Source organism: Macrobrachium nipponense, chromosome 20, assembly GCF_015104395.2.
Source record: "Macrobrachium nipponense isolate FS-2020 chromosome 20, ASM1510439v2, whole genome shotgun sequence".
Classification (NCBI taxonomy): domain Eukaryota; kingdom Metazoa; phylum Arthropoda; class Malacostraca; order Decapoda; family Palaemonidae; genus Macrobrachium; species Macrobrachium nipponense.
The window spans coordinates 79,302,745-79,323,832 of NC_061089.1; the positions used below are offsets into that span (position 1 = coordinate 79,302,745).

General features: G+C 44.3%; 1 protein-coding gene across 4 annotated transcripts in view; it reads left to right on the top strand.

Moving 5' to 3' along the window:
• LOC135195288 (uncharacterized) overlaps nt 1-21,088 on the top strand; it is a 65,812-nt gene that overhangs the window by 1,675 nt on the left and 43,049 nt on the right. Inside the window, exons 2-7 of one of the 4 annotated variants that reach the window (XM_064221550.1) lie at nt 830-926; nt 5,433-5,586; nt 7,572-7,923; nt 10,013-10,132; nt 10,966-11,112; nt 11,288-11,550. In XM_064221550.1, coding sequence (XP_064077620.1) covers nt 830-926; nt 5,433-5,586; nt 7,572-7,923; nt 10,013-10,132; nt 10,966-11,112; nt 11,288-11,550 — 1,133 coding nt within the window. Of the gene's footprint in view, nt 1-829; nt 927-2,613; nt 2,797-2,818; nt 3,240-5,432; nt 5,587-7,571; nt 7,924-10,012; nt 10,133-10,965; nt 11,113-11,287; nt 11,551-21,088 lie in introns of those variants that run through there. The other 3 variants (XM_064221558.1, XM_064221564.1, XM_064221568.1) reach the window with 3 other exon arrangements.

Sequence of the window (21,088 nt, forward strand, 5' to 3'; positions counted from 1 at the left end):
GGCTGATGTTTGCAGAAGATACAGTACTGACAGGAGATGGTGAAGAAAAACTGTATAAACTAACAACATATAGAAGGAACTGTATGGCTGGGAAAAGAACAGGTAAAACAAGGAATGTAGCCAGCTATATGCAGAAGATAGGAAGGGATACTGCAATGTCTTTGTAAGCTAAAGTTGGAATACACTAGGAATTGCTTATCCAGATTTCATTTATGATTGCAGGTCTTGGTGATGTAACTGAGAAGAGTCTTTAGCTCTGCACCAGAAACGTAATGTTTATAGAATGTAGGTACCATAGGTATATTGCCACCATAGAAGGACACTGGATATCCTGTCCGTTGGCATTTTCGAGCATATATGTGCTCATTGTATTAAGCACATTATCTAAAATACGTGAATTAGTTTGGCTTGATATCTCACGATCTTAGATTTTTTTTTCGCTTTGTAACCTTTTGAGCATTCCACACACATTACGAACAGCATACTCTTTGTTATCCGTTTTGCGTTGGAGCAAGCATTTTTATCTTTAACTACTTGTTTGGGTCATTGGTAGGGGAAAATTAAAATTCCTTATCAGTATTTAATGTACTTGATATAACCTTATAATAACTGATAAATCCCATGACGTGCGCATTTGCTCATGATGTCTGAACTTGCAAGATCTAGTCCTTTGTCGTAAACCTTCGGAAATTATGTTGACAAAGTTGTGATGCAGTTCTTTGTAATAAGTGAGAATTTACGTGTTCTTCTTCCCCCCATTCCCCTTATCAAACGGTAGCATTTTAATGAGGGTTTCCACCCTTCTCTTTCTTTCCTTGGTGTCCTGTAGGGGAAGCATATGACGGGACATATAGCCCCTCCCATGGATTGGGCCTTCCAAGGAGTAGTTCGCTTCGAAAAGTTGCTGCATGGAAAGACTGTATTCGGTTAGTTATTATCTTTAGTAAGGAACCTTTAACAAGCTTTAACTTTTACTTGAGATATGAGAAACGAGCCTTGTAGTTGGTAAATTACATTAATAATATCATTACTTTAGAGTTTGACTTCGCCCCTACCTTGGAAACCTTACTGTGGACAAACATGGTGGCATGCAGGTCAGAGTTGAACCCCACTTAGAACGTAGTTACTTAAAATATCATTGCTTTCACAGACCTTTTGCTTAATTCGAAACGTTCATTCTTGTTCCTTATAACGTTTCGAAAAGAGAAAGAAGAGACAATGTATTGTGTTGTTCATTTGGAAGGGGAGACATGTAGGCTATATGGGCCTAAAGGTGTACTCTTTAAAGATGAGGCTGTTTTTAAATGATTCTCAAATACTCGCGGAATAAAGCGTCTCCTCGATATTTGTTAGTCTATAACAAGAAATGTAACGGTATAGGAATTCTATTGGCTGTCAATAAATCCTCCAGTGGGTTGACCCCATAATATCACGTATGCGTTCTAGACTAATTCATTGCTTGATCTATTCAGCAAGATGCATTAGGTGCATATTCATTTAGGAGCACACTGCTTATTCTCAAAGGGGACAAGCAAATATGATAACTGTAAATATTACACGCAGATCCGAGGAAAAGCAAGTCAGGTGCAAGAGCGCATGCGATGTAGCATCTCTCTGTTCCGAAGATTCTTATGTTAGTTGTGGGACGTGGGGCCCACATCAGGGTTGGCTCAAGTAATGTAGGTCTAATGACTGACCGTGGTTTGCGTTTGTTCCTTATTTGATTTCATTTCCATATTTGTAATGGTTTGATAAAATTAGGAATGGATGCTGTTTTCTTTTTCGATTTACAACGCGCTAATGAGTCGAAAGAGCAGTTGAAATGAATAGTCTTTCAGTGGCAGAATATTTTGAGTTTGTTAATAGTTATTTTTATATAATTCTAGAATTATATATTAACAAACAGAGGAGCGTTGTTTCAATAGTCCACTACATCTGTAGAAGTTTATGGTTAAATGAAAACACGAATACGCAAGTCTTCAAATAGTTTTCGTTTTCATTTGGGGTATGTTGTTCATCCATGCGGGTTTAGTTGGCGTTTGCATAACGTAAAAGTTTTAAAGATCACATTGATAGAGCTCAATGTGAAAATGACTTTCGCTAAGATATCGATGAAGTTAATTCTTGTGCTAGTGCAATCTATTAAAAGAATACAGCAGTGCATTATTCCAGTGAATAAAGAATAAACGGATGTTCACCGCGATGTTCGCTCATTTAGAATGAGTTCACATTGAAACAGGCATGAAAAGACTTTTAGAGTTTTCAACAACATCTAGCCAGACTGGGCATAACTATAACCGCAAAGGTTGTTGCCTCACAGACTCGGCTCAAGAGGATGTTGCAGTGGCCTGTGGATTGTCGTGGTTGTGGCCAGAGTTCTGTTCCCATTCTTCGTCATGGCTGACGCTAACCCGAGTATTGATTACCATCATATTACGCCTACCGGTCCCCGCTGCTATTTTCTCGATATGGAAACGAGTTTGGGCGACGTTTGGCACAGACATTATCCTCACGCAAAAGTCGTAGAAAGGGGCTCGATCGACGTAAAAGTGGAAATAGCGTTTTTTAGAAATCGCCATTTAAACGTTCCGCTGCATGACGTCATCGACCAAACGAACTGTGAGTGGGTAACTGGTGGTGCCCTCTATCGGCCCTTTTTATTATCAGAGTCATCGTCCTCTACTGGAGTCGCTGCTGATGGGAGCTACATCGACGTATATTTATTTTGATTATTGTGAACCTTGTAAGTGTGTGAATATCGGCCCGGGACTGACAGCTCACAGGAGACCGCTTTAGGTTCGCTGCCGCTTAGGTTTGCGTGGAGGTTGTGGGTCAAATAAGTGTCTTTTCCGCCTCCAAACGAGGCGAAGTGTGGGACATCCCCTGTTTGAGAAAGGGGCCCAGCGACAAAAGCCATAGGGCCTCCTTGGAATTTTTCCACCCTGATTTGGAGGGGTCGCCGTTCGCTGGGCTCGTCCATTTCACGTCGGGAAATTGCGGCGCCGCGGCCGCATCCGTCCCGAAGTAGGGGACGCGGGTTTTTCGACATTTTGGGCGAGGAAAACGCGAAATAAGAGTCGGGCGGGTAGCCATCGAGCAGCTGGACTCGTCCCTCTCCCCGATCTTCGAAACTCGTCCGTCGTCTGTGTCCCGTCGTCCTGGTTTTCTTTCCCTCCCCGAAACTCGAGTGGCGGCCGTGGACCGATTGCTTACGGCATTGCCATCATGTGTTCGATGGGGTGAGGCCGGGTTTGTCGTTTCAGTTAATGGGTTTTGTGAATAAATTTCCTTTTACGACGTGATGAAGGGGGGACCTAAGTAATTATGGATGAATTTCGCTGGACGAGTCGGTGGATGCTGCTGATGTTTTCGTCGCTTTAACGATGGGACTGGTTTCCTCTGATAGGAAATCTCCATTATTTCAAGTTAACAAATGATAGCTTATCTCTGATAACGTGCAAAACTGAAATGAGAGCCCTTAGCTACCGTAGGTGTAGGGGAAAACTCGGCTAGTCTAGGTAGACCAAACCAGTCAAACCTGTTAAAGGCTGTCAAAGAGCAAGAGCTCATGCTGCCATAAGACCACCTTAAACTAAAACAACGAAATCGGATCAAGTCCAGATAGGGCTCTTTGTGTTCATGGACTCTGATAGCCTGACGTAGGGTCATTCATAGTAGGCCTACCTAGGTAGCTATTAGCTTAGCCAAGTCTAGACCTCAGTGGGTCTAGCTATAGAGTACACCAGTCTAGACCAAAATTTTAGATGTGGTATGTTAGGGCATTTTGGATAAGACCTTCAGGAATTTCTTGACAAGGAGTAATGCAAGCCTGTAGATTGAGCTAGAATACCTAGGTAGGCTAGTACCTGGATTGAGAATTTTAGTAGGCCATGCCTTGACTGGTGATCTGAAACAGCTTTTTAAATCAGTATCTAATTGAATCACTTAACAGACAATATGAGGTGAAAAGTAAAAGCATAATTAAAATATTTACTAGACTGTACCTAATTGATCTTTGTAAATAACCCATAAAAGTTAAAGTTAGCATTTTCAGACCTCCACCAGGCTTTGCCTCTCAGGTGGACATCAGCCGGGTAACCCCATGGCAGTAACCACTAGAAGACAGTCTCACTATTCACTCCTTGACAGTGAGCTAACTCTTGCCCTGAGATTACAAGACCAGCATGCTACCAGTTAGCGAGAGGAAAACTTGAAATATGATACTGACTATCAGTTAAAGCAGGAATGGAATATATAAGCTAATCCATGTTTTGAGATAGTTTAAGGTGAAGAATGAGAAAAAAAGTTTATCAAAGGTCTGCAAAACTGTACCACAAATCATAATAAATACACAGGAGAGTAGGTGAATATATTCAGATTAATGGAGCAGAGATAGGTACAAGAGTTATTGGAAAAAGGGCCTTTAAATGCACAGAAGAGTTGTTCACATTGTTTGCAGGGAATTGGGACCTGCTTAAAAGACAACATAACCTCATTTATTCCAGGGTGCCATGCCCTGACCTGGCCATGGGGAGGGTTTCCCTCTATGTAACCTCATGCATTGTAGAACATATGCACATGTTTTGCAGTGTTGCCTACAAGGTAGTACCCTGATTAATCAGTAAACAGCCAAAGAACTAAAAAGGACTTCAGAATTTACATACATTTAAGGATGACAAAAACAGTTGTAACTGGGAAGACCAGGTTATTCAAGAAAACATCAACTGTGTGGAAGTGGGCCATCTTCTCTGCTTGGTGTTGTAGATGCGGTCTCTCTGGTAGCAGGTACTTTTTGGCAGGTCGCAGACGTTCTTGTCCTTTTTTGTAGAGACAAGTTCCTCTTGGTCTCTGTGGTGAAGCTTACTGCTCTTTCTTGAACCAGGTCTTCTGACTGAAGAATATTGGACCTCTCTTCCTCATTAGGGTTGTCCCATGCTCTCAGGAGCTTGAACTCTTACCCACCTCAATGCAGTATGTGTACTTTTTCTCAGCTTTGTAGATTATGTCTGATTCAGCTGTGGTGTCCATGTACAATTTGGAATTGCTGTGTAGAAGGCTGTACTTACAGTCTTGTAAGGGCTATTTCATCCTCTTGTAGTAACACTCCCCCAAAATGTTTCCTTTTATGAAATAATTAAAATTTGTGTTTAGATGTATACATATCATTATTGTGTATGGTAACTCTTGTAGGAAGTTTTTTTGACTTACATACAAAAGACTTAGTTGTATGTGTTTACTGATTTGCTATGATAGTGATACTCAAAGATTGAATTTTACAATAGTGCTGAATTTGTTTTATGAATATTAATGAAAATTGCTCTATTCAAGATTTCAGTGTGGAGCCATAATTATTTGCTGTATATACAAGTATACTAAGGTAATATATAATTATGTACATAATGATTGCTGATGAATGTTTTATTTCATTACAGAACTATTCACAATGTCTTCCAAGAAGATAACATATTCAAGTGATTTTAAATTAAAGGTTTTAGACTACTATTTTAAGCACGGAGGGGACGATAAATTTGGCCTTAAGAAGAAAACTGCCGGGCACTTTAATATAGATAAGAAAACTATTAATCGGTAAGTCACTGATAAACTCTATAAAGGCTTCTTATTATTATTAGCAGCATGAATATTGATTTGAACTTCTTGTTTTAGAATTTGGCAATTATGTGAAAGGAAGAATTCAACTGCAATGATGCAGGCCGAGAAGGGAAATGATATGGGTAGCAAGAGGTAGAAAGGAATGGCTTATCAAGCTATGCATTTTAAAGGTTAATGATTTCAAACAAAATGTTGGAAACCCATGACTCCTGAAAGGCCAGTGGCTTTTTTTTTTTTTTTTTTTTTTTTTTTTTTCTTTCTAACTAGATAGAACATTGTTGGAAATTATGACCATAGAAGAGAAGTCATTTTTGTGCAAGGGAGAGAAGTGTTAGGCAGTGGGAATTGTGGGTTCATTGCTCAGGAAGGAAATGAAAGATTGGGGAACGTTAAGTATGAAAGTAGTATTCATTATTGAGATGATTAATGGTGGGCTATAGCACCTGGTATAATGAAATCTTCCAAACTCAAAGCTGCTTGAAAACACTGCTTCTGACCACTCCAAATTCTTGCCCTACTGTCTCTTAATTTTGCTCTTAAATCAAGGTGATGTTACTGGGCCCACTTATCGCCTTGGGTCTCAGTTTGGAGTAAAAAAAATCCTCTTTGCCCAAACTATTCCATATATTTTTAATATTTGCCCTCCAAATTTGTTTCCCTTTTCAACTCCTCTGTGTGAATGCAGTAGATGTATCGAATGGTATGGGCAATGTCATGCCATTATATAGGAGTATTTCAGCGTGAGCTGTTGATGGTTTTGTGGCCTGTTAACAAGGGTGATAAACTGGTGGTTATGGAGAAAGAGGTTGGTTTGTTAATGCCCCTCACTCATTTGTGGGAAACAAACAGATGTCCAGCTTCACTCTCCTTATGCAGCTGTTGGACCTGAGTATTTTATAATTGTTAGTTTGTATGTGTTTTTCCTACTTTATTTGCAGTGGAGAACAAACAAGCACAAAGGGAGTGTCTTAAGGATCAGATGGGAGGTTAGATTTAGGAAGTCTACGTGTAGATCTTCCTCCTGTTTATGTTGCCTTGTCCTCCCAGTTCCTTCCTTTGTGTTCCTGTCTTGCAAAGCCGAACCTGGCATAAGGTCCTGTTAGTCTCTGCATTGCATATGACATCATTTAACTATCCTTGTATTTGTATTGATGCCATAGGAAAAACAATGCCTTGTATTTGTATTGGTGCTAGCAGTCAGGTGAGGGGTTGGTACCCACACCACCTCACTTACCTCCTGATAATTATCTATTAACTAGGCTCAAGACCAAACCAGATTTCACTGAGAGGTATATATATCTATATAGAAGACTTCAGATTTGTCCCTGTATGAATAATGTATTTTAACTTTGTGGTTTGGTTAAACTGTTGGTGATAATAAAAGACCTTCATTGAAGTGTTTAGATTAATAAATGTGGTTGGTGTATAAGTATTTACTTATTTACTTGAACAGTATAGGCAGTCCCTGGGTTACATCAGGCTTCAGTTACGTCGTCCTGGAACTGTGGCGCTTGCCTCAGGGCGCTGTCAACTATGATTTTTTCAGTTCCGTTACCTGATTTACAGCATTGTAACAGTGCTGTAAGTGCTATTTTTTCCATTATAATTATGATGATTTGGTTAGGGCAATTTTCAGCTTCCAGTGCCCTGCCAGGGAGAGAACCCTTACTGTAACCTGTGGACTGCCTGTATTAATTTTTTGTGAAGCTCAGGTGTAAAATTAAAGATGATTCACTAGGTATGATATTGAAATATGAAGAGGGAACGAGGTGTTCATAGTAAGTTAGTAATTCATTTGGATTGGAATGCAGCTAGCCTTTTGGAATAAGTGCACCCATGTATTCTATCCATTTTCCTTTTAGAAATAGGAAAAGTTGTACCTTTTCTCTTTTACCATAATGTTTTGTTGTCTTTTGGGTATTTGAACTGTATTTTTATCATTGCCATTTTTATTTTTACAGAATGTTGAATAACCCAGAAATGGTGAAGAGGGCTCGTAAACTTTTAACCACAAAAAAAACCACAGCCAGTGGAAAACTTCCGCCGACTGGCTCCCGCCCTCCAGTAAAACCTGCAGTTAGGAAGGCAGGGGCAAATCCGACTAGAGTATCCAACACTCCAAACAAATCAGCAAGCTCAAGCCAGTCCAGTGCCTCAAGCAGCAGTAGTAACAAAGTGTCTACCTCATCGACTACTAGTACAAAATCTGTCAGTAGCAGTAGCAGACAGCAGGTCAACAGTACCCCTAGTGGCTCTAATAAGGCAACATCACAAAAACCAAAGTCTGTAATACCAGAAGATAAAGGGTCACCAGTAAGTACAAATGCAATGCATCCAGATTTTATGATGATATCCCTCCTAAGGTCTATAAGTGTTAACAGAATAATGAATTGTTCCTGCGGAAATACGAACCTTTACCTCTTATGTACATAGTAGTATTCCAAGTATTCCACAGCATGAGCTGTAATCAATGATAGAAGCTTAGTAAGAAGGCAGCTAAGGGAGTTTAGTGGGGAATACCTCCACTTAACTTCTGTCATCAAGCATTTTCTATGGTTGCCAACTGTCATTAAATGAAGACATCTTGCTGTGATCCTGGTGACTGCTCAGTTGGAGTTTGTTTTTGTTGTGAATGTTCTGTTTGCTTTAAAATGGATAAAAAGTGAATCGCAGAGGTGTGAAGGGATAGGATCTGCAGCTGCCACAGGAAGGTTTTGGTGGAGGAGGAAGGCTAGATACATTTGCCTACCTTTACCACGTTGACTGTATCATTTGCTGTTGCTGCTCCTACCAGGATCTCAGTGTTGTTGAGCCTCCAATAACAATTGTCCTGTGGGCAAGGCCATTGGACTATGTGTGCAGATAGGGTGTTTAAGCATTACAGTTCTACTGAAAGTATACCTGTAGGTATTGGAATGTTGTGAGTATGAATCCTTGGGTGATGGCAGGTTCGTTTTGAAAAGCAAAATCTATTGTTTTAATAGGCAGCTATAAGTTTACAGTAAATTCCAGTCCACCATCCATCCCGCTTTTTTTTAACTTAGCCCTTGTGGCTGGGTGTGAGGTTAACCACCACCAGAATTGATGCTGAACATCCCAAGAATTTTAACTGGCCAGTTGGGAGTATATTGTTCTTTCAGAGTGAGTCTTTGGGACCTGGTGCCGGTAAGATAGGTCGATATGAATTAAGGAGTTTAATTAGTCTTAATATTCATAAGATCAATGCAGCATCTACATTCAGAATATACATGAAACAATTGACATTTTAATCTTACAGATTCCTTACTGTGAGAAAGCTTAATGCTTAATGAACATATCAAGATTCAGTGGATTCTTCTTCTTTCCCACCGTCATCCCTACATTAAGGGGTTGGTTGCCTGAAGCGCCTTCTCCAATGCTTTCTATCAAAGGCATCCTCCACCAAACCTCTTCTTGCCATATCTTCCTTCACTTTATCTCACCATCTAATTCTCTCTCTCTCTCCCTCTCGATCTTCTTCCTCTTAACAGGTTCCTCCCAAGCACTCTTCACTCTCCTCATCATCCATCCTCGGCACATGCCCATACTATCCCAATTGTGTCACTCTTATCACCTCCGTAATCTTCTTATTTCATCATTTTCCAGTCTCTCGAGTAGCGATATCCCCATAATCCACCTCAACATTCTCATCTATGTTATCTCAAGCTTTACCTCCTCTTTTCAAGATTTAGTGGACTCTTAGGTCGTCAATCATGGTCTGCTGAGTGCAGAAATATAAAATAAGTATAGGGTATGATTTAGATTTAAAACCTCTGAATGGAAACTTATGTTTCTGAACTGCTGTTACTGTAGCTGCTACTCTTGTGATAATTACTGCTAGTTGTGTATTGTAAATGCAAAACAGTTGGGCAAAAGATTTTTTACTATTAGTGTAGGTGCAGAATGTTAGTCAATAGAGATAAAGGAGTGAGGAGTGGGTGTAATACAGTGTACCAATATTTTGTGTAGGTTATTTTTGTTGGGGAAAGGAGGAATGTTGAAATATTTTGAAATATTTATCCACAGCCACAAGTCTCCCCATTATCTTGCAGCCAGTAATATCAGAAGACTCTTCTGTAGTTTTAACAATGATCTATGTTTTCATTAGCCTCTATAATGATGGTAATGATAACAATATTACAGTAACATGGGAATTATGGACTTAGACTTAGTAAGACTTAGCATAAGTACTGGTAGTGTATGTCTATGGCATTTGGGTAAACATCAACCAACCAGATACCTGAACTTCATGTATAAAGTCCTGGAGGCAGTTTACTGAATGATAATTTGGGATGAAGTGGGTCTTACAATCCAACTAAAGTTATTTGACATTAAGAAGGTTATAGTTAAAAAAAAGATTTAATGTTATTAATTTCTATTTTAGGGTGTTGAGGTCTTTGAGCTTCCAGAGGACCCCGACTATTCTCTACTTAAACGTTCCATTAATGCTGCGACGAATGGAGTGGGTGGTCTAGCAAAACTCTTGGTTACAGGAACTGAGGAGGTGAATTTTAGTGTTCTTTTGAATGCAGTATTTTTAGTTTCTAAATGTTAATATGTCTTGTCGTCTTAAAATGGCATTGTAGCTTTATTTTTTGATTAATATGAATGATCAGTCAACATGATTTCATTTGTTGATGGGTGCTTTTATTATCTTAGGTTATCAGAAATACTGGTAAGAGTTGGTAGTGGGTACTTTACTCAGATCCATATGAGAATAATCTTATCCAATACTGTACTTCTAGTGATTTAACAATGTTTTTATCTTTTATAATACAGCCAGTCCTTGGTTATCAGAGGTCTCGGTTAATGGCGATCCGGTTTTATGGGGCTTGTCTAGCGCCATAAAATTGGCAATTTATGGCGCCATAAGGGCCAAGTTTTGTTTATCGGTGCCATAAGGTGCCGATAATAGTTATGGCGCCATAACATACCTAACAGAGGCGCCATTAACTGAAATTTAGCCCTATAAACGACAGATGTTTTGGTTAACGGCGGTTTTCGCTTATCAGCGCCCCGCCGAGAACAGAACCCCCGCTGATAACTGGGGACTGCCGGTATAAAATAAGCTGTAAATACTGATGTACTTGTGATAATTAATCCTTAGCTTAAGATTATTGAAAACTACACTGTTAATTGCATAACCCACCCCCATCCTGTAATTTAAAGAGTATTTTGAAGTATATTCCATATTACTATAGGTAATATAAGGGTATATTTGTGATTGTAAGAGGATTTTTTTTTTTTTTATAAAAGAATATTACATGGGACAATTATTAGCAAGTTTAGAAGTGAGATAATTCTTGTAAGGTCTTTAGTGTTGAAATATTTTTATAGGTAAGGAATGTTGTCCTCAACGAGTGTGATGTTATCTTGGAATGTAAAGTGTGCCGTAGCCTGTTCCGGTCTGTGGTTAATTTCTTAGCACATAAAAGAATATACTGTCAAGATGAGTTTGCTGATGTACGGACATTATTCCACAAAGTGAGTAAATTCATTAATTTGATTTTTTATTACGAATGGTAGGTTGAAATGGAGTTTTGCTGTTGCCGAAATATGTGTGCCTGATAATTATACCGTCATTGTGATAAATATATTTGGTGCTGCATAGAGTTTTATGAAGTCTGCTAATTTTTACTACTACTCCTACTTCCTTCAGGGTGACGTACAGGGTGTAACAACTCAGTCAAGTACAGTAGTGGTAGAACCGGAGCCACCTCCTGACACCGAAGACTTGAATACAATGAGGACAACAATACCAACCACTTATACTTCTCCAATAAGATCGGCACAGGGGAAAGCAAAGCATTCTGGAATAGATTCCATAGCATTGAAGCTTGCTAGAAAAAGAAAGGCATATCATGCGTCATCGTCATCATCATCATCATCCACAAACACAGGGTCTTCGTCTTATTACAAATCGTGAGTAGTATTCTGAGTTGTTTCAAGCTTTCCATTTCACTGTAGATGATGCTCAAGTTTGTCTCATCATCCCTGCATTCCCTTTGGTCTGTTTGTAGTTCTCTTTTAAGAACAAATCTTTTGGGTGAAGTACAAGAATAGTAATGTTATTTGTTGGTCTCATTAAACCACACTGTAAGAATATTTCTCACCTCTCCAACCCTCCTTATATGTACTATATTCTTGAAATAGTTGTACCAGCTTGTGTGTTTTTTCTTCTTTTTGTCAGGCTCCTTACAGCTTCCCGTCTTATGGTTATTGTTACTTAAAGCATTATATTGGAACACAATCCATTGTTAATTATCACATATGAGCTTTTTAGATCATTTTTTTTTATTGCTTGTAAATTTCTTTTGTTCCGATACGTAATACAAACCATCGGTCCTTTAACAATAGGAAGTAGCTAGCGGCAGCTGGAACGGTCGTAAGCTTCGAACAAGGGGAGAACGGTAGTTAACTGCTTGTCCGACAGTCGCGCGCCGCGCGACTGGGAGGTAAACAAATCACTTTTGCTTTCGGCCGCGGGTGTGAAGGACGTGTTCGTCATCGCTCTCTGCCCGCTTCATCGTCGTATGCTTTGTTTATATTGTGTTTTCTACTAATGGTTTGTTTGACTTGAAAATGAAACTGTAAGTACACTGTTTTCATTTTCATTACTTAATTATGAACCAACATGGAGTTATCGCCGTAGATGCGGCGATTTCCTCTCTTTTCATGAATTGAACCCTTGAATTATGCCTCGGTGCCGAGGGCGGGCGCGCTCGCGCCGAGTCATTTATTTTGGGCGAAAGTGTGTAATTGAAAAATGTAAGTACTCTTTTCATTATATGTTTGCCCTGTGCGTTCGTTACCGAGAGTGTGTTTGCGCTCGGCACGAGCCTTTTAATTTTGTATAATAGAATGCAATGAAAGTGGATTCGCAATTGCAATATTCTTTTCATTTTCATTTATTTATTTGCATGAAATTTAATTTGGATCAATTTTCGTTCTTACCCGGGAATTGATCCTTACGTTTTTTTTTTTATGTGAAATGAAATCGCAAGTGCAGTATTCTGTTTCATTTTCATATATATTTTATGATAGCATCATATTATTGGATCAAGTTTCCGTTCTTACCCGGGAATTGATCTTTTCCCCTTTAAGTTCTATGAAGTGAATCGCAAGGGCAGTATTCTGTTTCATTTTCATATTACTTTTCACTGCTGTGCGGGGGTAGGGGAAGCGAAGGTCTGCCAGGAAGTCGTCGGAAAGCTCTCCCGCGACTCCCTTGGTATCCGATTCTTCGTCTTCCTTCCTGCCCCCCGCTCAGCTTCTTCGTTGTATTTTGTATTTGGGGTCTTCCTTGCGTTCGGGGTGGGGCATGTCTTCCCCCTGTGCGTGAGGGAACCCCTCTTACTAATCTATCTATGTTACCGCAGGTGCTACATCCGTGGGAGACGACCTTGGACAGGTATGGACCACCGCGGAGGCAGGGCGTGCCTAGCATCCACGGGCTGCTGCAGCGTCTAGCGAGGTCTGGGGCGGTCTCCACTACTACCAAAACGCCGATTATGCTGCTCCCCCCCCTCTGGTCTACACTCCCCATGCTGTGTCGATGACGCCGTCTGCCGCTACTAGGGCCGCAGCCGTACCGAGGTGGGGTTGCCGCCGCCGCCTGTTTTCTTCGTGTTGCCTGCCCCAGACTTCCGCTGTTCCAGCAGCTCGCCCCTGGACCGGCCGCCAGGACCCAGGTTCCGCTGGCTGCCGATGATTCTACGAGGCGATCGCTGGGCCTGCCGTACCTGCCGCTGATGTGATTCCCGCTGTTGGCTTGGCTGTCCCTTCTGGGTCTACCGCTGCCGCTGTTCCTGCCGCTCCTGAGCTGGTTGCTGTTCCTGTCGCTCCTGATTCCTGTGCCTGTCCATGCTGGTCCTGCCCACGGTGTGTCTTCCCCAGTCCCAGGTCCTTCCGGACAGGTGCAGTCGGGCCCTGTTGCTTCGGCAACTGCCCCGGCTCCCTCCTGGATGGAGGACCTGACGACTGTCCTGCGAGAGCTGACGAGGAAGAGGAGAAGAGGAAGCTGTCATCTTCGTCTTCATCGTCTGCTGCTGCCTCTTCCCCTTCGACTTCTAAGGCCCATAAGCCGAAGAAGAAGAAGGCTGCCTTCCCCCCTAAGAAGTCTCCTTCGGGAACTTCTAAGGGCCCGTCCCACCTCGGTGGGACGGGGGGTCCTTCTGCTGGTCCTCATGCTCCTCGGGAGCGGGGCCGGTCCCTCCCATTCCGAAGAGTAAGCGATAGCGGGACCAGAGGAGTATCGGTTAGCTCTGGTACTTCCTCGCCTGGTGCTAGCGGCGATGCCGCTACGCCAGGTTCCGGCTCGGTCTCTCGTTCGCGAGAGATCCCGAGTGTACGTTCTCCCTCGGGAGACCGTGCAGCCAAGTTTCGGCGCCAGAGTTCGCTCGGCCCCAAGACGCGGCACGGAGCAGAAGGCGGGTGAGAGACGCTCAGGTGACTCTTGCCAGGCCAGCGGCCGCTCTTGCAGCGACCAGCTGGTAACCCGGGTTTTCCCCCCCCTAAGAAGGCTCCTTCGGGACCTTCTAAGGGCCCGTCTCGCTCCGGCGATTCGGGGAGCTCTTCTGCTGGTCCTCCTGCTCCTCGGGAACAGGGCCCGTCTTTTCTTCTACCAAGGAGAAGAAGACGGGGACCAGAGGAGTACCAGCTTCGGCTGGCACTTCCTCGCCTGGTTTTTAGCGGTTCTGCCGCTAAACCAGGATCCGCCTCGGCTTCTCGTTTAGCGAGAAGTACCGAGTGGACGGTCTCCCGCGCGGGAGACCGTCCAGCCAAAGTCTTGACACTCGAGCTCGCTCGCGCAAGACCGAAAGCGCGGAGCAGAAGACTGGCGAGTGTCGTGCAGACGACTCTCGCTAGGCCAGTGGACGCTCTCGCAGCGACCAGCTGGCTGCTCGGGTTGAACGTGACGGTCGCTGACCAGCCACGGGTTGAGGCGAGGAAGGGTCCCCGCTGGTCGTCGGTACCAGCCACGGCTGGTACCAGCGGCTCGACGCGCCGAGAGGACGCTCGCCGGTCTCACCGCGACAACGAGCCTAGCAGGTCACCTGACGCCGCTCTATCGGGACCGGGGGCGGGAGACGGTAAACCAGCAACAGCTCGCCTGACGCTAGACATCAGCGTCGACGTTCTCAGTCGAGCCGCTCGCCACAGGTGAGCGGCACGGCCAGGCCTGCAGATCGATCCCCACCGCGGGTTGGTGATCGGCTGCAGCCCCCCACGTACGCTGGTCCTGCCAGCGAGCGGGGGGGGGGAGCGTCAGGTCTGTCTCTCCACTACCTTCAACTTCCTCGGGCTACACCGGGAAGAGCGAGGTAGCTAGGAGTGATCGTGAGAGGTGCGCCGCTCACGATCCCGTCACGACGCCGCACGTGCCACGTATGGTCTTAGGACCAACCAGGACGTACGCGCAAGTGATTGGAGGCGACCGTCAGGGGGAGAGGGGGTAGCGTCAGTTCTGTCTCTCCGATACCTTCAACTTCCTCGGCATACGCCAGGAAGAGCGAGGTATATAGGAGTGATCGTGAGAGATGCGCCGCTCACGATCCCGTCACGACGCCGCACGTGCCCAGGTTGGTCTTAGGACCAACCAGGACCGTACGCGCAAGTGATTGGAGGCAACCGTCAGGGATCTGTTGCTGGCCCTTCTTCTGAAGGAGGAGGGTCCTGGGAGCTTGCCTCTTGTTGGAGGGACTGGACGGTCCAGTCCTACTCCTCAAGACGCTGTAACTTCCGAGATTCAGAGTAACTTTACCCAGGTTATTGCACCCTGATTCGTCAGCACAAAGACGACCGGGGGAAGGATCGCCGCTCCCCACCAGCAGAGCCCATGTCTCTGCTCGAGTCGTTTTGGGGCCCGAGAGGGAACCCAAACCGACGGTGGGTTTGCCGCGATCGGAGCTTGCCGATTCTGTCTTGAACCAGAGTCTCTCGTCTCCAGACAAGAAGGCTCTCTCAGTTTCTGGCCGGTCGATCAAGCTACTTCCACCTCCTCTACTTGCGACAGCGGAGTTTCTACGTGTCTTCGGACACCGTATTTAAATACTCCTTCGGTCCTCCTGAGAGGTTTCGACCTCGACGAGGACTGGAATGAGTCGGAGGACGGTATCGGCTCTCTCCTGTCAGGTGTCAATCAGCCCCACCCAGACGACGTTCACAGTGGCGGCAGACCCTTACCTACAGTGAGAGTTCGTAACCCTCCTCGGGAAAACGTTTTCTCCTGACGATACGTTTTCCCAGACTCTAAGAGGCCATCGCCGCAAGGCGATGGCTGCTCCTACTCTTCTCCAACTGCTAGTTCCACTGGAAGGCGAGCGAGTATCCAATTCCTCCCCCATTCCCTCTCTCCTTACGGCTACGAGGGAAAGGGGAAGGATCCTACAGAGATTTCTCTGTAGGATCCCACGTTGGGGACTGCGCTACCAGGGGGGACCTTCGGGTCCTACCTGACGTAAGCCCCGGTCGTTGAGGAGGGATCCTGCCCCATTCTCGATTTCTACGGGAATCGAGAGGACCACCAGCCGATATCGTTTGACGAATTCGGTGGGGGTTTCGCAGACTGCTTAGGAATTCTTACGAATTTCTAGCGCATTCAGAGTGTTAGAGTTTCTTACGATCTCCAAACACTTAGGCGAGACCACGGTCCAAAGTGAGCGAGACGAGAATCCCCGATATGTTTACACGATTAATCGGGAACCTCGCCTATGCTCGAATTCCTGGAATTTCTACATTAGGGAAGAAGACTGCTGCTGAAAGAAGACTATCTCACAGTAGGCGACCAACCTGGAATAGAGAAGAACGGACGGGAATATCCAGTTTGGCTGGAACTATCGTCTTAGTATTCTGTTCACCATTGAAGCTTTCCTTCGAGGAAGACTTCTCCTTCACTCTCTTTAATAGAGAACGAAGGTGGGTCAATCTCCAATCCTTATTTTGTTTGTTTTCTTGAAGGAAAGAATTTAGGATGGAGATCGTTGTTCAGAATCCTACAAATATACTACGTATAGTTAACTCGCGACATGATTCTGCTAAGCAGTTGAATGGTCCGATGGGTAGGCGCATATCCTGGTTATTCTACGGATTGCGACTTAGACGAAAAGTATTCTAATTGAACTGCAACCCGGGTTGCCTGCAACCTCCCAGGAGTTTCCAGTTTCAATTTATATACTATGGTGTTGTCACAACAACACCATTTAAGCTTTTATATTTACCGAAATTCGTTCGCTTAAATATAATTGCTCGAGCATATCTTTATGCTCTGTGGTTCTAGCCGAACGCATTCCTTCGTGGAAAGATTACTTGGCAACTCAGGATGACGAGTCAGCGACAGCTACTGCGTATTGAATTGCCCAGAGGCATTTCAGTATCAGCTGCCGCTTTGAGATAGACGGTTGTTATGTCTTTCTCACCTGCTTGGATTGAATAACAACCGTATCTCTGCCCAACAATCACGGACTTAAGTCTCTGATTAACGGGGATTCTCTCATACATGAATGACTATCTACTGCTGTGAAACGCTAGTATTCATCGTCTTCGGTATTGCGAGAATTTTAAACAGAGATATCTATTCGACTCTCATCTTTCTGTTTACCGCACGGTAACAGAATTCTGTAATAGTCTCTTGCTGCATCGTATCCCGATAATGCGAATGATTTTTGCGGAATCTGAGTTGTCCTCAAAATATCTTGTATTCGGAGGTGTACAATTGTTCATTGTTCACCCAGGATTAGCAGATGTATTGAAAGACATCGCCTACTCCCACACCTGCAGCTCTACTTCCAAACGTTCAGCCCATGAGAAGCAGTTCTTCAAGCGGCACTCCCCTGTGTTTCATTACTGAAGAACGCCCCGCTTTCATTGCACAGCGGACAGCAATGAAATGGCGGTTAGCGTTTTCAGTCATTTGTAAGCACAGGTTTAGAATCTTGAGATTCCTTCTCTCGATTCAGCTGGAAGACGTAGGTTGCATTCATTGCCTACCTTCGTCTTCAAACGTCACATAGTGTTGTTTCTCCTAAGCTGAGATCCAACGTCTATGAGATTTTCTTGCCATCAGGGACCTCGGTCTTTTGAAGGCAATTGACTTTCGCCTTTTGAGCTTATGCATTAAGAGAATCATCGCCGTGCCGTCCGGCATCGGTGACTAACAATATTTATTGTTTGGTCTCTCAGCATAACTCTTTAAAGGGCGAAGGTCACGTGACTTACCGGATGCTTGGACAACTTGCCTCTACTGATTCCGAACAGTCAGTCGGCAGCTGTCAGAGCGCCCGAGTCAGTTACGAACTATGCTGTGGACTTAGTTTCGGTTGTTCCAGAGCAATCATTACTTCGTCTTAATAGCTTGTCAGTATGAGTACTGTACATAACCAAAGTTCGAGAAGAGGGTAGGTCATACGACTATTCCTTCTTTTCGTCTTAGGTAACTGCATGACTTCTCTTGAGAAGTCAAGCACAAGGGATGGGGATTTGTGACGCTCGATTTCGTACCGATCTTCGTAGCGAAGACTCAGAACCCTTCGGTAACTGACGATGGGTTCGAGTCCTTCACAATACCCTCCCTAATGGACTTCACCGCCTTCGATGCGAAGGAGATGCTGCCTTGTCCGCAAGAACTTCTCCGTGGCGCAGGTACTAAAGGCAGGGGTCTGGTCAACCAGACCACATGCCCTTCCTTCTACCTTCGGGATATTGCCCACAGGTCCTTGGATCCTTTTCCTTGGGACCCGTGGTGGCTGCTCAACACGTTGTGTAGCGAACCCAGACCCCTCGCAGGCTGAACAGCATCGAGTCCTGGTGTGACCATAAGAATGGATGAGTGAATGAGTGTGACTGGCTCCTCTTCCCCATCTTTTTCTTCCCCTCTACCTGTGGTTAGAGGGACACGGTCGTCACCCTGCTGGATAAGGACAAGATGCAGGTGAGCTACTCAACAGAGCCCCATCCATCCCTCCCTTTCACTAGGGATAGGAGCGTATATCCACCACTTCCTCCAACAAGGGGGAGGAAGTGGATGCCAGCTTGAGACAACCCATACTTTATGTTGCCTCTTGCAAACAGGAACAAGTTCTTGCTTGCTGGTACGAAGAGATACGCTTGCCTCTCTCTTAGTACTCGGCCCAGAGGTCTGACCATTGATCCTGCGGTGCACACCCCGATCAATCGGACAGAGGCTTGGATCCCTCCTCGCTCTTACGACCAGGGAGGCATTCCAGGGATGGACGAACACCAGTCTGTTCATCAAAAGACTCAGATTCCTCCCACCAAGAAGTGAGTCTTCCTATTGTTAAAGGACCGATGGTTTTGTATTACGTATCGGAACAAATGAACAATTTTGTCGAAAATTGCATTTTTCCTAACTATACAAACCTGAGGTCCTTTACATATAGTCCCTCTCATGCCACCCCTCACTCTGTGTATTTTGCATGGGCCAAAAGCAAAAGTGATTTGTTTTACCTCCTGTCGGACAAGCAGTTAAACTACCGTTCTCCCCTTTTGTTCGAAGCTTACGACCGTTCCAGCTGCCGCTAGCTACTTCCTATTGTTAAAGGACCTCAGGTTTGTATAGTTAGGAAAAATGCAATTTTCGACAAATTGTCATTTTACAACAGAATTCTGCTTTTGCTCTTATTTTGAATGCTGGTTATTGTATTTGTTCATGTACAAAACAAACCTTCGGTCTTAACATTAGGATTTACTAGGAAACCGGTAGAATTAAAATTAAACTTGTGAAATCCAGGGACTATTGGCATTTATACCAGGTCACGGGGCATGTATTACCCAGAATGCCCTCGGCGATGTTCTTAGGGTCAGGTATTTGATTCTGTTCGAAGTATACCCACCCCTGACAGAACAGCCATTACCTCACCTCGCTTATGCTCAAGAACCTCAGAAGGCTTTTACTCTGCAAAAGGGAAGTGAAGAAGATGATGGAAAAAGGGGCTGTGGAACAAGTATCCATTCCATCAAAGGGGTTTTACAGCAGGGTTTTCCTTGTACCCAAAGCCAGTGGGGACTGGAGGACAGTAATAGACCTGTCAACATTGAATCTGTTTATAAGAAGAACCAGATTCAAAATGGAAACTCCAAAGACGGTCTACTAAGCAGCGTCAGGATCAAGGACTTTATGCTGACAACGATCTTGAAGGACGCATACTTTCAGATCCCAGTCCATCAGTCTTCCAGGAAATTTCTCCGCTTCAGTCTTGCAGAGAAAGTTTTCGAGTTCAAAGTCCTGTGCTTCGGATTGACAACGTCTCCTCAAGTTTTTACAAGTGTTCACTCTCTTGTCGACATGGGCGCATGCTCAGGGGATCAGGCTAATAAGATATTTAGACGACTGGCTGGTGATAGCAAAGTCCAGAGAGAAATTACTCAGGGACAGGGCGACCCTTCTACAGTTTTGTCACAGTTTAGGTATTGTGATAAATCAGGTGAGAAAGCTCGCAGTTGGCTCCGAAGGTCAAGGGGTGGGGGGGTGTTCTCGGGGAATGGTATAGACCAACAATAAAAGCCAAAGTATTACCCTGGAACCAGACCAGAGAGTGGAGGGAAATGCAAAGCAAAGTGGTGAATGCCTTTCTGGAAAAACAAAACACAGCCAGCAAGACAGTGGGCAAGGTTAGTACTGGGGCGTTCTAACTTCCTTGGAGGAGCTAGTACCACAAGGGAGGCTACACCTTCGATTTCTACAATGTAGGATGAAGGAGTTTTGGTCACCAATAGTAGATCACCCGTACGAGCAGATTCCCTTGTTGGCAGAAGTGAGGAAAGACTTGCTGTGGTGGGTGAAGGACAACAATCTGACAGTGGGTGTTCCCCTTCAGCAGCCCTCCCCAAATTTCTTGTTCTCAGATGCATCACTAGAAGGTTGGGGAGCCCATATGGAGGAGCTGATGGTTTCAGCAAAATGGAGTGGCGAGGACAGAGAACTCCATATAAACATGCTGGAGTTAAAAGCAGCGTTTCTAGCACTACAGGAATTCAGGGAGAGGGTGAAGGGGCAATCAGTGGTATTTATGTCAGACAACACCAAAGTAGTAGCTTACATAAACAAACAAGGAGGCCTAGTTTCTCGACAGTTACATGTGATGACAGTTCAACTTCATCAGTGGGCTGTAGAGAACCTAGTAGACATCAGGGCCAGATATATTCTGGGAAAAAGAAACATAGTGGCCGACAAGTTGAGCCGCAGGGATCAGATCCTGGGAATGGAGTGGTCCTTGCACCAACAGGTAGTGGACAGGATGCTCATGTTGTGGGAAAGGCCGATCATAGACCCAGGTACAACAAAAAGATGGAAGTGTATTGTTCGGTAGTCCCAGACATAGAGGCAGTAGCAGAAAATGCCCTACAACACCCATGGGACAATCTGGACGTTTACGCATTTCCTCCATTTTGTCTAATCCGTCAGGTTCTGAACAGGGTAATGCGGTCTTAGAACCTCAGAATG